Source organism: Haliaeetus albicilla, chromosome 8, assembly GCF_947461875.1.
Source record: "Haliaeetus albicilla chromosome 8, bHalAlb1.1, whole genome shotgun sequence".
NCBI lineage: Eukaryota > Metazoa > Chordata > Aves > Accipitriformes > Accipitridae > Haliaeetus > Haliaeetus albicilla.
The window spans coordinates 2,757,371-2,775,860 of record NC_091490.1 but is presented as its reverse complement, the minus strand read 5'-3'; the positions used below and the strand labels follow the sequence as shown (position 1 = coordinate 2,775,860).

Genomic DNA, 18,490 nt, shown 5'->3' with positions numbered 1-18,490 from the left:
GCATGCCAAAACCAGCCGTGTGAATATGGGGAAATGAGTTAACCCGCGAGCTCAGCAGCCGGAGGTATCACCCTCTGCAGGCATCACTGCTCCGGGCCACGCGCCTTCGTCGGGTGTGCAGGTCTCTAAGCACTTCGTTGGGTTTGGTGAAGTTTGGCACCTGAGAGTTGGTGTGCCTGACCTCACCTCTGCGTGGGCAGCATGAGGGGGTCAAGTTTAAGTCAATTTTAAGCCCTGGGTCAGTTTGAAATGTAACAGTTATTCTCAAATAACTTTACATCCAGGTTGGAGAGAATGATTAAGATAATATTGATGCAAAGTGTTTATCTTCTTGGGTTAATTTTTTAACTTCCTTTTAAAATTTAATTGAGAAATTAAACCTGCTGAGAATTTTGGAGTGTAAAGAATTGTTCCCACTTCCTTCCACTCGAAAAAGGAAGGGTGTGGATTACATCAAAGAAAAACAATGCAAATGAGGTATGTAAGCTGGTGACCTTAAAACTCTTCTAATTCTTAATACAAAACAGTATTATCAAATGAGAGTACTCTTGTACTTTTTATTACAGACACTGACTCATACAGGAAGGTACTTGCATACAGACAGTCTGTTTCAGGTTGTTACTCGTCTATTATTTTTCTGTTGAAAAAAGTGTTTGTTGGTGCCTTGTGTGGAACCAGCTGAGAATTGACTGCAGTGTGAATTAAAGTTTTAAACTTTTGTGTGTTTCTGAGTGCCGGCAATATTAGACAGTTATTGTTAGGAAGCACTGCAGCAGCAGTTGCAGGGGAAGGCTGTTATCATTATATTTATCCTATGTATGTTGATGGTTCCTGCTGAGAGATCCTGAAAAATGATACACTTGGACATTTAAAGAAAACAGTTCTGTAATTATGTTAGCATCAGCCCATTCATTTTATGCACAGAAGTTTAGAGTCATGATTTATGATCTATAAATTCCTGTGTTTAAGCTTGTCGTTCTTGGATTTTTTTTTCTGATTCAAGTAGATCTCTTCAGTATGTCACTCCAGCCTTAGTGTTCCTGTGCTGCAGCGTTTCTCCAAACAAAACCCAACAGCTTCTGCCTTGATTGTGTTAAACAGATCAGGAAACAAAATCACGTGCTCTCAGTGTGTGTCTGTATGTCCCTTTATTTTTTGGTTTTGGTTTTTTTTTTTTTCACTTTGCTGTAAAATTGCACAGCCCTAGCTGGAACATTACGTAAATTGAACTGTGTTTCTTCTGTGTACTTGCTGTATATTGAATTCATGACCAAATTGGACAAGCACAGTAATTATACTAAAATGATATCAAGCTCTTTTGGCTATAGAATTGCATCTGTGTATTGGTCTGCTGCTTAAATGTTTCCCCATTTTCAGTTAGTCATTTTGACATGAGCTTGAAAACAAACCAGAAAAATGAAACCCAGGGTTCTCCCAACAGAATGAAGTTTCAGGTTGATTTTGCTCCTGATAAATGATCAAATTTATGTTCTCTTTATAGGGAAGAGCACCAACAAAATGCAGCGAGTTGAAAAATGTCCAGTAATCAAAAAGTTCTCAACCTGAAAAAAACCCATATAAATATTTATAAGTTTCACATCCTAGAGGCTGGGATGAGGAATAAGTGTAGGGAGAAAAAAATCCAATCCTATCGAGAAGACCATCTGCTTTATATTTTAAGGTTGGGTAGCATAACTTTCCTTTTTCTGAAATACTGCCATATACATTGTCATGAGTATAACCTTAGTCAAGTTACATTGGCTAAATGAATAATCTTTTTAACATGTGGAACTAATTTTCTTAGGGTATTTTCCCCTCTCACTCTTTTTTTCCTCCCTCTTCTCTGGTCCCTTGAAAAAGAAGACAAAAAATCTGCCGGTTCTTGATTGCATTTTTGGCAGTTACTCAGTTTTCCATAGCTTTCTCTCCTTGCAAACGCCTGAAGTTTTCCAAGGAAACAAGTTTTATAAGACCTGTGCTCTACTTTGACTCTTTTCAGGCAATGTCGTACCTACTTACCATCTCCCCTTCTGAATACGACTCTTGAAACAATCCCAAAGGCTTTTACCTCCCACAGGCTAATGATAGTAGATAAATGCTAACTGTGATGCTTTCTACCATCCAAACCTGAATACCAGTTCTTCTGTTGTCCTCTGTGTTGCACAAAATGTTTTGCTCCAGTGCTGGCTGCAGACCGGGGAGCAGAGATGTGATGGGCCAACTCAGCGTGTGGCAGAAGATAGCAGTAGCTTGATTTGTAAATAGTGGATTGATAAGCAGTCTCCATTAAGATAAAAATTGGGATGAGAGATGATGTTTTCCTGCTTAAAACCTTCTCAGATATTGAGGAATGTATGCACCCATGAAGGTGTGTGTGTATGAGCACACAGAGATACACGTCTGCAAATGCATGGATGCTTGCATCTTTAGTGCCAGGAGGTTCTGTGTGCACTTTGCTTGTGGAAAAGCTGTCTAATAGTCTCAGCTTTTTCTCACAATTGATCCCCGCCCCCCCCCCCCCCCCCCCCAAACTCTTCCTCATTCCAAGTAATCTTGTGTAAATTTTAAACGTAAAATAAGCAAAATAATTTAAATGAAGCTGCCAAAGGAGTCTTTCAGATGATGATGTGGTTTAACAACACTCCAGCAACGTAGATAATTGAGCACAGACCAGCTTTGCCCAATAGTGACATAGAAAGCTTCTCTGAGCAAAACATCGATGGTAGGAGATGAGCTGGCCCAGGACAGCAGAATCACAGGCTGTATGAGTCTTTGCATTTCCTCATTATTTTTTTTTAACTGAAAATGCTGGTTGTGGTGCCTGCTCTCCGAGGAGAGGCTGGCTGCCTGCACTCTGACCCCCATGAAAGCACCGACCTGAGCTCAGCTTGTGAACTCTGCATCATGTTTCTCTTTGTCTACCTGTCTGATAAAGATACCTGTTGATGCTTGACAAATAACATAATGAAAAAAGCATTAATTAGTTAAATCCTTCCTGAAAACTTGTTTTTTTCTGAAACCCACAGAAAGAAAAAGGCATTTGCAGTGTGATGTTGGGATATTCCTTTTAGACATGTAGCTGCTGCGTCTGTCCCTGGGCTTAGAAGGGTCTCTAATAACGGGGCTGTTGCTGTCATTGCTCTCATCCAACTGGGTTTGCCTTTTGCTGTGCTTTCCTCCAATTTACTTTAGCTTCTTATATGTATATTGTAAATTCTTGGAGAAAAACAAGAAGCATGCCCTTGATCTCATGGGAACCGACTATTTAATGTTTCTCGGTTTTAGAAAATAGTAACAAAACATAATGTGATATGGCTTCACACACTGCAAAAATAAACTCCAGACAGAATCCACAGGTTTCCCTCAAAACAATCTCACTCGGTGAGTTTCATCGGAAAAAGGATTTGTTATATATGTGTTTGCTCACCACTTTTGAAAGCATTAACCTTTAAAATAAGAAACAGACCCTGGTTAGCCACTTGAAGTTTAAAAAGTATTGCAGCCCTGCTGAGCTAATACTGCGTGTATTTGACACACGTACATTTTGCTACTGCTGTTTTGTATACTTTTAAAATATTGTTTGGGTTTTTTCATCCTGTCATTACCCAAATATGACAGGTAACAGCAGTCTATGTCCTAAATCTGCTGAAAGTTGGGTTTTGGGGTTTTTTTAAATGTATTGTAGTATAGATGGTAAACCAGCTTCTACATAATTTACAGCTCAGTGGATATTTTACTAATGCTGTATTTGTTTTTCCTGATTCTCTTTGTCTCTAAAAATGTTATTTTTGTCAGTAGGGAGATGGATTCGTATCTCGTCTGGCAAATAAAGTGATGTGCAAATGGTTGACTGCTCTGCGGAGCAGTTGGTGCTTGTATTTGGTTGGGGACCTTGGAGGTTTGGGGGTGGTGGCTTTTTTTGTTTATTTTCCTGCAGTGCTGACAGTCAAACTGGGGGCTTTTGAAGTATTTTCTCACTGCAGTGCATTGCTGCTGAGTTTATTTTAATCTCAAGGAACTGAGGGAACAACCCAGTTAATATTTTACTTTTTATGCTAAGCTTGGCTTGGAGTCATCTCCCCGATTTAAAACTGAGTTGCCTTCAGCTTCGAATTATGAATAAAAGTCTCCTAAGCCTTGTTTCAGTACACCACAAAGCTAAACCCCAGCTAGCCCTTTTCGCTGGCTTGGTGGGAAACCTGACTCCATCCCACCCGGAGATGCGGGTTCGGGTGCTGTGCCCATTCATCACTGTCAGACCCCACCTGTGGGAGGCATTAGTCGGCGGTGGCCCAGATCTTCCCTGTCCCAGCCCCAAGGACCCCTGCCCTTGGATCATCGCTTCCTGATTTATCTCACTTATCAAATATTTGTCCTGTTGTTCAAAGCTAGAAGTGAGGCAGGCTGCATTTGGTTGCAGTTAAAGTCATTAAAGGATCTATCTAGATACCACAGAAGAATAATGTCTAGGAAGTTGCAAGTGCTTTGACCCAGACAGGTAATTAAAGAGCTTAGGAAAGCAAGAATCTCTAATGTGCTGAAGATGTGTATTTGTAAAATAAACCCCAGCTTTCTCATGATTTCATCCAGGCTGTGGTCATCTTCTGCAGGCTCATGGGGACACATCACTCGGCTCTCTTGAAGCCTCCGTGTCTCAGAGCTGTCACAGATTGCCAGAAATCCTGCAGCAGTCCCTGCAGATACCATGATTTTCTCTTTCTAGGCTTCTGTTTGTGTAGCTGGATGCGAACGCCATGTTCGATAAGGGAAGGGGAGGGGAGGATTAAGAGCACGAGTGATGTGCCAAGCATCGTGCTGCAGGATTCAGGTGTTGCCGGAGGCACGGGGGCCCCGGGGATGGCGCAGGGCTTTGTGCTCAGCCCCCGCCTGCCCCACGGAGTTTAAATGTGAGTATAAAGCAGCAGGTGATAGATACAGCCAGCCAGACAAGTGTTATTTCTCTCTGAGCATCTCCAACGTTTGAGTAATTTGAAAAGAGAATTACAATTTTACTGACTTTCCAAGTTAGACGTGGCTAAATCTGGAATTAATGTAATTTCTGAAGTTTGCTTTTGGAGCAAAGTATGGAAAATGCAGACACTTGAAAACTCCTAAGTTTTGAAGAAGTTTTGAGTTTTATTTACTTCTTAATGTTGTGTTTGGAAACTGATGCTTTGTGGTGGAAATAGCTGAACTGAATGAAGCAAGGTTTGTTTGCCGTGCTGGGTGAGCTGTGGCAGCACAAAGGAAAAGTTGTAACAAAGTGCTGGTTTCTAAACTAAGTCTTGAAATTTAATTCAGAGTTTGGATTGGGACAAAAAAATTGCTTTTGCTCCATTTATTGTTTTTCAAGTCAGAAAACTTTGTGGAAATCTGCTTGATGAAACCAAGCTGTTGGAGTCGTTGAAGCACTGTGTGCACGTGCAGGTGTACTGCGGGGTTGGAGCACGACTGTGAAAAACAGCTGTCCTCAGCCCAGTACTTAGGATAAGTAGTGGACAGCATAGAGTGCATAGTTTTGCCCTCTGCTGTGTGCCACAAGAACAAAGCTCTTGTCTTTTTTAAAGATGTTGGGTTTAAAGGAATTTGAGAATTCTTGAGAAAATGAATCTTTTTCACATAGTTGACCGATGTTCAGCAAGAACCTGAATATTTATAAAGATTATAATAAACTTAAAATAGCTGGTGACAGCAAAAAGAGGGGGGGCAAACAGAGAAAAATAAAATAAAATGCTGTTTCAGGGCTTGAGGCGGTGTGTGATGAGGAGGCATTGGGAGCGGTGGTGGGGATGCAGATAGGTCCGTGTCTGGTGGAGCACCAGCTTGATGGGGGGAAAGGCTGGAGGCCGAATCAGCGCAGCAGTTGCAGCCTTCATGTGTTGCGAGAGCAAGTGGTGATGGGTTATGACAAATAATCCTGGGCGAGCATCTCATTAAACACGTGTGTAATTGTTCCTGTTGGAGTGAACTTAGCCTGCTGCCATCTGCTAAGCAGATTCAATTATACAATGTGGGGTGGGAGGAATAAGGTACAGATGCTAATGCGCTGTGTAAACTACGATGAGCAAGTTCTCCTAAATATTTAGATTATTTTTGTAAGTTTGTGGAGCTGACTTACTGTTGGGTCTGTGAAGTTCCTTTAACTTCATTTGGAGGTTGGCATTTAGCTCTGTTCTTCTACTTGAAGTTAGATCACTTTTTAAGTTAGTGAAATTAGCTTAAATACAACAGGGAGAAGTTTTTGGCTTCAGGTGAAATTCTGCATAGGAGTTTTTGAATAGGGAGCAGATATCCTGAGTAATCGGACTGTACCCAGGTAGGGACTGAGCAGTTATTAGCCTCGGGGAGCTCAGTGTGCGACGGCTCGTGTTTTCCTGGGTGGTTTCTCAATCCTTATGTAATTTTTACTGTTGGTTTAGGCTCATTGTCTGTGATGGCAGTTTGACTAACAGGCTCCTGCTACCCTCTCTCTGACACGCACAGTGCTTTTAATTAAAATAGTACAAGATACCATAATGTTTTCAAGAACTTGGTTAAGTTATAAATCAAGCAAAAATAGGTTAAAAACCTAGCCCAGTGGCCAAATAAATTTCTGCTGGCACTGTGACTCTTATATAACCCTGTGTAATGGTCTCTGGCATTATTTTGAAAGTTCATAAACACAGCTACGTGTTAAAGGGGTGGAGGAAGGGGTCAGCTTTGTGTTAAGGACAGAAAGCTCCATTCTCAGTAGCTGACAGTCTATTTCCTTCTTGCTCCTTTTGATGTCTGGAGACTAAATGCTGCATGGAGAGAAAAATTCAATTCATTTAAAACATTTTGCATCAAAATGACAAGCTTTAATGTATTTTCTTCTGATGTTTAAATTATCTTTTCATCTCATGAGGGGGGGAAAAAAAAAAGCCAACATGTTTGTAGTTAAAGTATCCAAGCAGAACTTTAAACAAAGGTCTGGAAGAAGAGGAAGTCTCAATGTACGGGCGGCTTTTAAGAGTAGTGCCTTTTTTTTTTTTTTTTTTTTCCTTCTCCCCCTCCCCCCGCTCCTTGGCTCTCTGAGACTTGTAAACTGAGGAGTTTTATTGCTGCCCTTCCAAATGCTTCTTTAGCATTAAGAGTTCAAATTTTTTAAATTCCTGAAGTCCTTAGGAGGAAGAGGGATAAGGGAAAGTGATGATCATAAGTGGAGCAGAGCACACCAAAGGGTTTTCCAGGCTGGTTTTGCCAGTTACAGCTGCATACAGTCTTACTAGGAGGAAATCAGCTAAACCTGCATCAAGAAAAATCTTGGAGTTACGGACCAATGATTACACTGGATTTGGATGAAAATTAGACCTCTTTAGTAATTGCAGTTATTATTGCTAATGATTTGGAGTGCTGAGTCCGGCTCATGTTGCTGTAAACATGAGTCTTAGTAATTTCACAACTGTCACGTCAAGGGAGGGATTCAACAGGGTATTTATGAATCACTGTCCTTCACCAGATGTGGCCATGCCTACAGATGTGTTGTCATGTGTTTGACATAATGCTGATAGACATGGAATCCACTCCATCAGTGAAATCCCAGCTCCCCTTGAGGCTGGTAGAGAAAAATCCCATTGACTTACTTTTTTTATTTTTCATGCCTCCTCCACAATCTAGGGAAGAGTTCACCCTGTGTGTTCTTTCTGCTTATATCACCAATTTTTTGTATATTTGAAGTCATAAGATGTTTTTCCCAGTAGTTCACTCTTCCCTACAGGATGCACAGAAGCTCCAGTAAATGTCGCACCGGGTGCAATGTTAAAATGCCTTCTTGGACCACCCGCTCCTGTGGAGCAGCCAGCGCAGCTCCTTTACGATTCACATGGGGACCCCATGCAGTTGTTTCTGTGGCAGGCACTAACAGCATCTCTCAGGTTTAGGCTGTGTTTTTGTGAAAAGCACAGTGTGTTGCAAACACCCATGTTTGCAAGGAAGTGTTAGCATTTTAATCAGGATCTGCTTGGAAAATTATTTCCCCTTCTATATTGGATATGTTGCTTTCGTAGAGGATGTTTGATGTATGGCGGGGAACTGGCCACTTACTTCCTTATGAAATTAGAAGACCCTTCATAAAGTAATGGGCATTTTTTTTTCTGTTTTCCAATGTATAATGACCTAAATAACCTCAACGTAGCACGTGTTTATTGATAATGAAAAACCAACACTATTTTTGTTTTGCATGATACTGTTCTCTCAAACCTCTGTTGTGTTATGCAGCCACCGCATATTGCTATTAAGACAGACAGCAAAGGAATATTTTAGGGACACTTGTAGGTTTTCCAGTGGGGATAGCCCCACTGTCCTGAAGGGGAAAGCTGCCATTGGAAATGAGATATCTTGAAAGAGAAACTTAGGTGTATCAGCCAAACTTTTCAGGAATGCTGTAGGTGTAACCCAAAATCCTTCCAAACTTATTTTTCAGTCTGGAACCAGAGTATTAACAAGGCGTTGAGTGTTTTTTCCTCCACGTAACCATTGTAAGTTAGCAGGGATGGCAGTGTGGCTGTCACCTATGGAGGCACTTGCATCCCTTTGGGAACAGATGGGAAGCTTTCCCACAGGAGGACACAGCTCTCACTTCTGATACATCCTTTTTTTGCCATTAGTGAGCTCGATCTGGTTGTGTTCAAAAGTGGGTCTCATTTTTCTCTTTTCCAGATACCAAATATGTCTAAATTCAGCTCACAGCCTTTCATGTGTTAGTTGGAAACAACAAATACTTTCTAAAACAGTTATGTTGGGTTAAATGTTTAGCACTAGCGAACAGTCATAGTTTGCATGGCAGTAGCTTTCTAACATGAAATACTTTTTTTAGCACCTTATGTCAGTTTGATGAATTTACGGATATTTAAAAAAAAAAACACAACCTGTTGTGTCTTCAAAACCAGCCTCTTCATGCAGATCCACAAACAGGTATACGGAGACATTATTCCCCTTGGGTAAGCCTGACATTAGAGACTCCCCACATGAAACAGTGCTTTTCTGACAACGATTTCCTCACTCGTGCGCCTTTTGGAGCTGCTTTAATGTGACGTTTATGACAAAATGTCTCTTATGCATCCTTTCTGATTTTTCTTGCAGAGGATATTCAACTCCTTTGTGTACACGGAGAAAATATCGAACGGAGAAAGTGAAGTTCAACAGGTGAGTCCAAAAGCTCCTTCCCACCTCCTGCTGCCTGCTGGCAGCGTTACAAAGGCAAGAGTCAGCTTAGAAATTACAGTTCTGTCTGGATTTATTGTGGCCACTACCCTTGCGTCCAGCACATCAGATAACAATAAACGGAATACAATATAAATGGAGATGGGGTGTATGGGCTGATTATGTATTTGAGAGTTTTGCATTGCCATGAAAAGGCTTTCCATCTGCTTTGTGTGGGTCTGTCCCTTAGAAACAAAAGAGCAGAGGCAGAGCTGGGGCCCTCATGTAGTATCTCACATTAATTGACTGGTTTTCATGTTGGAAGTGTCTCTTTTAAAATTGTTTTAATTCAAAGCAAAAACACTAATAGGGTTTATGAATGTGGAAATGGTATCAATTGCTTTGTGTAAATATGGGACAACTACAGCCTGATGCATAACAGTTGTGGTTGAGGGTTTTTTGTAATTTTGTGTGGGCTTTTCTTACAGGAACACATTTGAACATTTAACTCTTCAGTTTAACATTGAGATAATATATCTCAACACATGGGCTGTTTGTATTTTAATACATGCAAACATTTGGAATGTTAATTTTGGATCAATTTTATAACAGATCAAATAGATTCAGTTTTCTTATTTAAGAAGTTAAGGTACCAATTCTGAACACTAACAACTGCACCTTCATGCTAAACATGATGAGTTTTGGTAGATAGAAGAGGCAGCCACTGCCCTGCGTGGGCAGCCTGGGCGTCCAAACAAAGAACCAGCTTTTCCTTCCAGTTTAAGCATGGTCTCGCTTGCACAATCTTCAGTGAGTAACCTGACCTTCCTAGACCCCTATCAAACCAGTTTTAAGGTTCAGTAAAAACAAAAGTGCCTCAGAGCAGGGCTCTCCCCAGGGAAAAGGGAGTTGCTCTTCAGCCTTGTGGGTAGCCTGATTTGTGCATGAGCTGCTGTTGCTGGTTTCCAAGAGCATTATCAGTACATTGCATGCCATGTGCATTAAAACTGGTCATGTAATATAAACAAATTAACACTGTAAATTGTGTTTACTGTAAATACTAAAATTCCCAGACTTTTTTTTTTCCCCAAGGAAAAACTCAAAGCAGAGCTGGATCAAATGGGATTGTGAATTCCCTGCACGCTGTATTTAAACTTTTGGAGAGTTTGCATTGGAGAGCGGGGCTCAGCTCCTCTTCTACTTCAGAAGAAATATGGTGGCTTTTGATGGGATTATGGTGAATGTAGAAACTAAATTAATTTGCAGGAAGTGGAATAGTTCAGGAAAAGTTCCACTGATGATGGGTTTCTCTTAAACCAAAACCAAATCTTTGGTCTAGAAGCTTTGTCCCACACTGGCATTAAATTGAAGTGTGTGACAGTGTTAACAGAAACATTTGATAAATATAAGAGTATGTGATTAATGATCTAGGATTTAAAGTGAGACTCTTAGATTGACATAATACAAATTTTAAGGTGAATCTCTTGTGCGTGTTATAAAAATGACAAGGTTTGTGTTTAGGAAAAAACCAGCAAAGTTCACCTTTGGTACTGCTTGTGTCTGTGTTAGATGTTTGTTTGGTGAGATATAGATGTGTGTGGGAAACAACAGAAGAAACCAGAGCAACACATTAATCCTAGTAAATTACCCTATTTCTGGTATTAATGATTGCTTGACCCTGCGATAATCGTGTCTCAACCATAGTAATAGATGTTACACTTTACAGCAGGTTTTTCCTAGCTCTGGTTAGTTAGAAGACATTTGATGCAAGTTTTTCCTGAAGCTTGATAATTTTATAGGAGTCTGTCCTACATACTTTATTTGGCTGTAGAAACACATTTCTGATTTTCGAACATCACAGTTGAGATCGTCACCTGTAATACAAGAGTAAAAAAATATGGGGAGGGGTAAATAAGCCAGGAGGACATTCCCTTTTCTGGTTTTGATCCCACTGCCTGTCTTTGTTATGCCACCTTTCCCACTTTGCTTCTCAAGTGAATTGTGCAGAAGGCTTTCCATGCCTTTAATAATTATCCTTATTCTCTCCTGGGTTTGTTTGGCTTCTGCTTTTCTTTTCTTTTTTTCTATTTTTTTCTTCTTTTTTTATTAAGCAGTCACCAGTATGAATGTCAAGACATGGGGGCAGCAGATGTGCTGTTAATGTTGTATTAGAACACTTCAATTATTTTTTACATCTCCTCTCTTCCAAGAAAGACCCCAAATTATTTTTCTTATTTGACAACATCTAATTGGAGAACACGTAATTAAGAAGTGGTGATATGGAACTGAGTATAACAACATCCTGTTTCCTTCATATAAGTGGTACCTTTTTTCCCCTGTAGGTCAAGATACATATGGCTGTGTATTTGAGTAGTTCATTTTCTATCATTGTTATTAATTTATACAATTCTGATGTGTGTTCCTATTACTAATTTGTGCATACTTTTTTTTGTTGAAGTATCAGTGAAATATTGTAAATAAAAAAAAAAATAAAAAATTGGATGCCCAAATTACGATCCCATAGAAGAAATTTGCTGCTTGGAAAGGCATCATGCAATTGGTGATGCTAGGGGATTGGTTTATGTGGTGCCCAAGGTTGGATGCACACAAAAGGTGATGGTTCAGCAATGCGGACAGGAGATGCATGTCGTGCTTGGCATGATGCTGGAGCCCACCGTCCACCCTCGGGAGGCTTTGGCTTCCCTGTAAGCATGTACAGGTAGGTGCTTGCGTGCAAAGGGACCGTGAAAGGGTAATTGTCGCCTGACTTTAAAAGTTTAAATCTGAAACCATCCCAACATGTTAAAAGAAGGGTTCGCCAGCTTTGACATTGCACTAGGCTAACGTTTTTCTTGAGTATTTCTGGGTGGTCTGCACACCGCGAAAGGGCCATGTGGGCTAGATTATATGTATCAGATGGCTTTTGAAAGCCAAAAGTGTTTTCGGGAAACCAAGAAACTGGATTAAAACTTCTTTGAAGTCTCGACTATCGATTCTCCACTTAGGAAACGACGCTGCTTGTTTCCCAGCCACAGATGTACGTATTCACCCTAAGTAGATATAAATAACTGTCTAAACACTGTAGGTAGTGTGATGAATTCAGAGCTGTCAGAGGAGAAAAATGAGGCCCCGGTGAAGCATAATTACTGTGGTTAAAAGCTCAACAGTGAAGTGGATAGAAGAATAATTGAGCACTTCTGTTTCATTAATAACCAGGTCTTTTAGCCCTAATGAATCACAAGCAATATAACCGGAGTTTTATGAGTAAGAGTAGTACATCGAATGGGGTCGTCTTGAGCAAATGCAAACAAATGTAAGCAAATTAAATCCCCTGTCGCTCATTCCTGTTTTTGTCATTCATTAACATTTTCTTAGCAACTGATACCCGAAGGCAATTAATTACAGTTTTATGTCAGCTAGGATTTTTCTTCTGGCAGACCACTGAATTGTTGTGGGGGGTGGTGGGTTTTTTTGGGTTTTTTGGGGGTTTTTTTAGACCAAACTGTGTAAATAATGACATTCAGTTTGTTGAGAAAGTGAAAAACTACAGCTGTTGGCCTTCAGGCCTGACTATTTAATACGCTTGGCTTTCTTCATGCCACACAAGGAGTGGTTTACCTTTTGACGTTAAACTGCTTACACTTTTAAGGTCTACAGTTACAGAATTACTATTGTACGTAACAGATAAAATCTTCTTTGCTTTGAATAGGTTATTAAAAATTGGATGGCGATTGCCAAAAATAACTTGGATTCCTTTCCTGTAAGTTATTTCAATATCAGAGAACTCGCATACAATATGAAAATATAGTAGTGTGAACTAGTGATATAAATAAAGTGGAAGATGGTTAGTTTTATTAGGGGAAATTCTAGATTAGCCATTTTCAAGGAAGTCGGCTTATGTTCAGCGTCCTGCCAGACTTATGGTTTCTGTGGTATAGAGAATATGAAACTGGCCTCCAAGGAGGAGAGAAGACGGTAACACTGTCTTGAGCAGGAGCGTCTTTACCAGCTTCACGTAGAAAAGTGGTGATACATTGAACTCTGGCAGACAGGTTGGAGCACAGCAGCAACAACATCCTGCAGATAGAAATACATAATCATTTCTCTTATTTCTATCTGTCCATGCATCCTGGGGAAAGAAGTAGTAGCAAATAAAGTAACTAAATTAGTTGAGATAGTCAATTGTAAATATGCATATATCAGCTGAAAATCATCTCGCTGGAATATTCCTGGGAATATTCACTCCTGTTTGAAGGCTGGGAAGGACAGGGACAGAGGGAGGATTTTAATTTAGAATAAGTGAATGCACAAGCAGTGAGATACGCCTTTTGTCATTAGGTTTTTCCCTGTTTAATGTATGCTTCTCTCCACGTAACTCCTGCATTTAGAGCTAGAAGACTGTCATTCCTTTTCCTTCTAGCTCATTCAGAGAATAATTATCATCCGTAAAAATAGCAATAATAACCTAGAGAATCAGTTTGTATAAATCTGCTAGGAGCTGCTAAGAAATCAAACTAAGTTAGTTGGGAGGTTCAGGAACAGAATTGTGAGGCAAAACACTGGTTTCTACAGGTATGCAATTTTGTTTCTAACAGAACAAGTTTACTAGAAGTATTTTTTTGAGAAATGGTATATTAAAAAAAAAAAAAAAATCCCCGAAAGCTGAAATCTTTAATGATTTGGGATTGGGTAAATTGTGTCTGCCACAAAAACGTCTTCTGGAGTGATACAAAGCATTCTTGCAATACAGTATATTTTTAATTCAGAAATGCTTGTGTTTCAGAGTTATAAAAGCTAAGACTCGATGATCTTAAGGGTCTTTTCTAACCTAAATGATTCTGTGATTCTAAATCAAATGGTTAAAAAGAATCAGAAATCAAATGGCATGTTACCTAATCGAAAATGAAACTTCCATTTTATAATTATTATTTTTTTTTAAACTTTACTGCAAAGAACACCTACACATGTCAATCTGCTAAAGAACTTTTTATCCGAATTTGGGGATTTTGTTTTCCATGCCTGGCTACAAACTGAAAGATCCACCATTCAGAGTTTTGCTTTGCATTGCTCTTATACTCCTGATGGACAAAAATTATTTCATACATTGATTTTGCTGTCATACTCGGGCAAGTTCAGTGAAGTGTGTGTTATTCATTGGAGTTAGAATAATTAGAAATTTTGTACAAGTGTAATACAGGTGCTGAGGATTTTTCACCCTGGCAGAACACTCATTTTTTGAGATACTTTTAAGTAAATAGCACTGTATGAGTGGAGGGCACGTGTTTGTTTGCTTGTAAAGGGTTCTTCTCTGATGACTACTGTGGAAGTGGTGTTTATAGACAACATCAGCTTTAGTTCTGAAAATATGGTAACGGATGGAAGTTGTGCCCTCTAAACTGAATTGGACACAGGCACTCAGTGAATTTGAGAGCATACTCTTGAAAGATCAAATAGCTGTTTTGCAAACTCTGTTGACTTTGTGGCACATGGAGGGGAATAAACTAAGGCGAATAAAAATCCCAGGTAGTATTGTTATTATGGGTTTCTTTCACTAGATCCTTATGCTGTTGGGCTGCTGTCATCTTCTGGGTTTCTGGAGGACTTCCACATGGCCCGCGTGAAACTCGTTAGATAACGCACCACTTTTTCTAAGCATGCTTCAGAGCCAGACCTCTCTCGGTTTGGTTTTCGGTTTTTTTGCTTCCTCTGTTACCAGCTGCCAGGCGATGGGATTACATTCAGAGCCATAGCCATTCCTTGGTTTTCCTTGTTTCTCTTTGCCAATTGATTTGTATTCTATTAGTTGTGGGGTTTTTAATAAGCTGCATGACAGGGCACAGCCATCTCTACCATGTTTTGCTCTCTACATGTTCCTTGTTAAGGCCAGCATCACGTCAGATGCAAGCTACGTGCGAGATGTTCTTGGTGTCTTCAGGGAATGTATGTGTTACAAAAATAATTAATGATATGTGAGTTTAAGGAGCTCCTTTGCAGTTGTGCTAATGAAAGGACTCCTCATCACCTGATTTCTTTTACTTATTTATTTTTTACCAAAATGGGATGTCTTTCCAAAAGTAAGCTATGCCTCAGTCTGGAAGGACAGGCTTCCTGCAGAAATGCTTGTGCTGTTGAAGGACACAGACCATCAAAATCCCTCCTGGCTTTATGGCACCAGCACCTGTGTGAGAGATGAACGCATTTGCTCCCTCTGCCACCAAACTAGAACGAAGTGTCTCCCTGGCTTTCCTTTCCCGTGGCAGGAGGAAGGATGCTTTTGGCGGCCGTCCCGCTGCCTCACCGTGTCGCACATCAGCGGTCGGTGCCCACGGCTGACAGCTTTGACAGTCACCGATCCAGCACCAGACTCCTGCAAAAATAGCACAGCAGCCTCAGAGAAACAAATGTCATTCTCCTGAGCAATGTTCTTGGTAGAAACAGGGTCCTGCCCTGTCTGCCCTGGGTGCTGTTCTGCCTGCTCAGGTTTTGTAGAAGTGAAGAGAAAGCCCTGCACTTGCCACAATCGCTCTCCTCTTGGTCGGCAAGGTGCAGGGTGCTAGGACCTAGCTGGCATGTTGGCGTGCTGCACTTTAGGTTGGGTTGGGAGTTTTTTGTTTGGTTTTGGGCTAGGCAAAGAGCTTTTGAACTCTTCTGAGAAAAGAGGGAGCAGGTTTTGTAAACAGTAATTGATAAGACTGTTTGGGGCTCCTCAACTGCTGTTCATCCCCTCCAAGGTGGAGGAGATGTTGCAGCACTACCTGTTGGCGACCCAAACGTGGATTAAAGGACAACCACTGCAAATGCTGACCTTTCAGCTGGTCACTTGTCCCATGTCACTCAAAGTATGGCAGCTGGCAACAGGCATGGTTTAAATTTCCAGAGAAAGTATATCAGTGTGCTGGAAAAACCTAGATTTTGCTGTTGAGTATGACATCTCCCTGGCTATGAAAAGTGATACGCTCACAAGATGTTGAATTTTATGTTGATTAATTGTAGCCTTGCTGATCAATACTGTGTTGAACGTATTTTCAGAATGACTTTCGGGAATTGTGGCCCTTTCTCTAGTCTTTGTTGTGTACCATGTTTGACATCTTCCTTCGAGTGAGCCTTGGGAAAGCTTTGCCAAAGTTACTGACTGGTAGAAAGCCTCAAGTAAGTGCCGATTTCTGAAGAAATGCACATTGGAAAGTAGTTTCCTGCACCCTGATTGAATGCTCAAGAGTGTATTTTCAGTGTCATCCAGAGGAGTAGGAATTGTTTGAATCTGTTAAAGCAGGGGTGTGGGAAGAAGCTGGTGGCAATTCTAAAATCCTGTCTCAAGCCATGTCCCTGCTGTGCCTTTCTGGGTTTGTACGGAATCAGTGGTTTCTTCAAGAGCCAGGTAGGTTAGGAATAAATATGTTAAACATTTTCTAGAATACGAATCTGTGGATGCACAGTAGTGTTAAGTTGTGATACAGTGGGAGGAGTGCCTGGTGGATGTTGGAGATTGGTACTTTTGTTCGAGGTTCTTCTGGTTCACAAGAGGGGATTTAAAAATAAAACCACTAGCTAAACACTTCAATGTGTAAGCGGTACTTTTCAAGGAGCCCAGCAGTGTTGGCATCCATGCCTGTCGACCTCATTGATACATGTTTTATATACAGTCTTGAAACCATTAAAAATACCTTGGCTGTCAAGATACAGCCAGAAATAAAACCTAACCTTGGAGCTCTGTTTTCCCTCAGTACTCCCTGAAAAGGGAGGACTTCAGAGCTGTGGAGCTTTGAGCGGAATGAAGCTTTAAAAAAAAGCTCGAGGGAACTATGCAAATGAGGAAAATGTCTCTGGGAAAATTAGAGAAACTCACTGATGTTGTGATGAAAGGTTGTCAGTGGAGATGGTGACAATTGAAGTGCATTACCCATGGGTGCTGCGGTAATAGAAACAGGTGTTACCGTCCAACCTGTCTGCAAACTGAAATGCTTTGGCTGCATGCCAGCTGCCAAAAAAAATATATAAAAAAATAGAGCTAATGGCTGCATTGTTTGGAGAGAGTACTCATTTCTTATTATTCAGTTCCTTAAAATTAAGGAGAAAATACAGGAATCGGAAAAAAGATGAGAGGAATGCCAAGCAAGGCTTCCCGCCACCCACCCGCCTTTGTTTTTAAAATGAGGTGAAGAGCACTTTGAGAATTGACCCAAGGATAATAGCATTTTATGTCAATCTCAAGGTATCCAGATTTATTTTAGTCTCCATTAAAATGGGTGAATTTGAGTATTTCTGTGAGAGCAGGAAATGTCTGTCACACTTGGTACCTACCCAAGGGTATACCCGAGCGTGGGATGTCAGCTACCTGCCCCTTTTATGTCCCTGATTCTGGACACAATTTCCCATTTTGCCTTAAAAATGTTTTAAACAATTACGTTAGGATGGTTTCATAGTTCAATGCTCTGTCCTTTCATTATTTGTTATCTCTTTCTTTCTGTACCTTTGAGGTTTTGTAACCAGTGTGGTGTGGGTCTTGCATCCATCAGTATGCAACGGCTATTCAGCTCTGGGCAGGTTGAAAAAAGCAGGGTCTATGTTGGAAAAAAAAGTGATCTTCTGTTTAAAGATTTTAGGTTTTTATTTAGAAAAATGAGAAGCTGATTTAAGCCTGCAGCTTTTATTCTGACAGGCTCTAGCAACTGAGTGCATCACTTTGCAAACTGAATAATGTTTCTGAGCTAATGATGTGAGTGTGCATGCATGCATGGGCACGCAAGGCAGAGATGAGGAGCTAGGAAGTATGTATTATTTTTTGCTGCTGTTTTAATCACTGAGTGCTGGAATGCCTGTTCACTGTCATGGATTTTTGTGCTCCAGTGAAGCCCAACTATGGAAGAAAAACTAAGTTAGTTTTTTTAGGCTTCATCTGGAATATACTTCTTGATTTGATGAATTAGAACCATTTGGGTTTAGTAATTTTTCAGCTGATTGGTGTGTTACCCTTAGGTTCTTAACATGGTTTATTCATTCTAATCAATTTTCAAAGGAGAATTGCTTTTGGATCATCTTGCCGTTGGTGACTTTTTTGAGTTAGCTGTTTTTAAAGTGGTTTTGATTATTGGGAGTGCTTTCTTGCTATCAGAGGGCAGTATTTTTAGGGTTCTTCAGATTAGATAAACAGTTCTTCCAACCACACTTATGTCCATGGACAGGGGATAGATGTCTGTATAGCTCCAGGAGGCTTCAGGTCCCTTGTTGCTGACATGCGCTTGACTCTCTGCCCCAGCTGAAGTGTTGGATCCCATTTAATGAAAGTAACGTAATGACTTTGAGCCGTTCAGAAGTTTTTCGACAGGAG

At 40.5% G+C, this 18,490-nt stretch overlaps 1 protein-coding gene across 1 annotated transcript in view; it reads left to right on the top strand.

Moving 5' to 3' along the window:
• CACHD1 (cache domain containing 1) overlaps positions 1-18,490 on the top strand; it is a 112,596-nt gene that overhangs the window by 29,975 nt on the left and 64,131 nt on the right. The window contains exon 2 of the mRNA XM_069788514.1: positions 9,103-9,165. Coding sequence (XP_069644615.1) covers positions 9,103-9,165 — 63 coding nt within the window. The remainder of the gene's footprint in view (positions 1-9,102; positions 9,166-18,490) is intronic.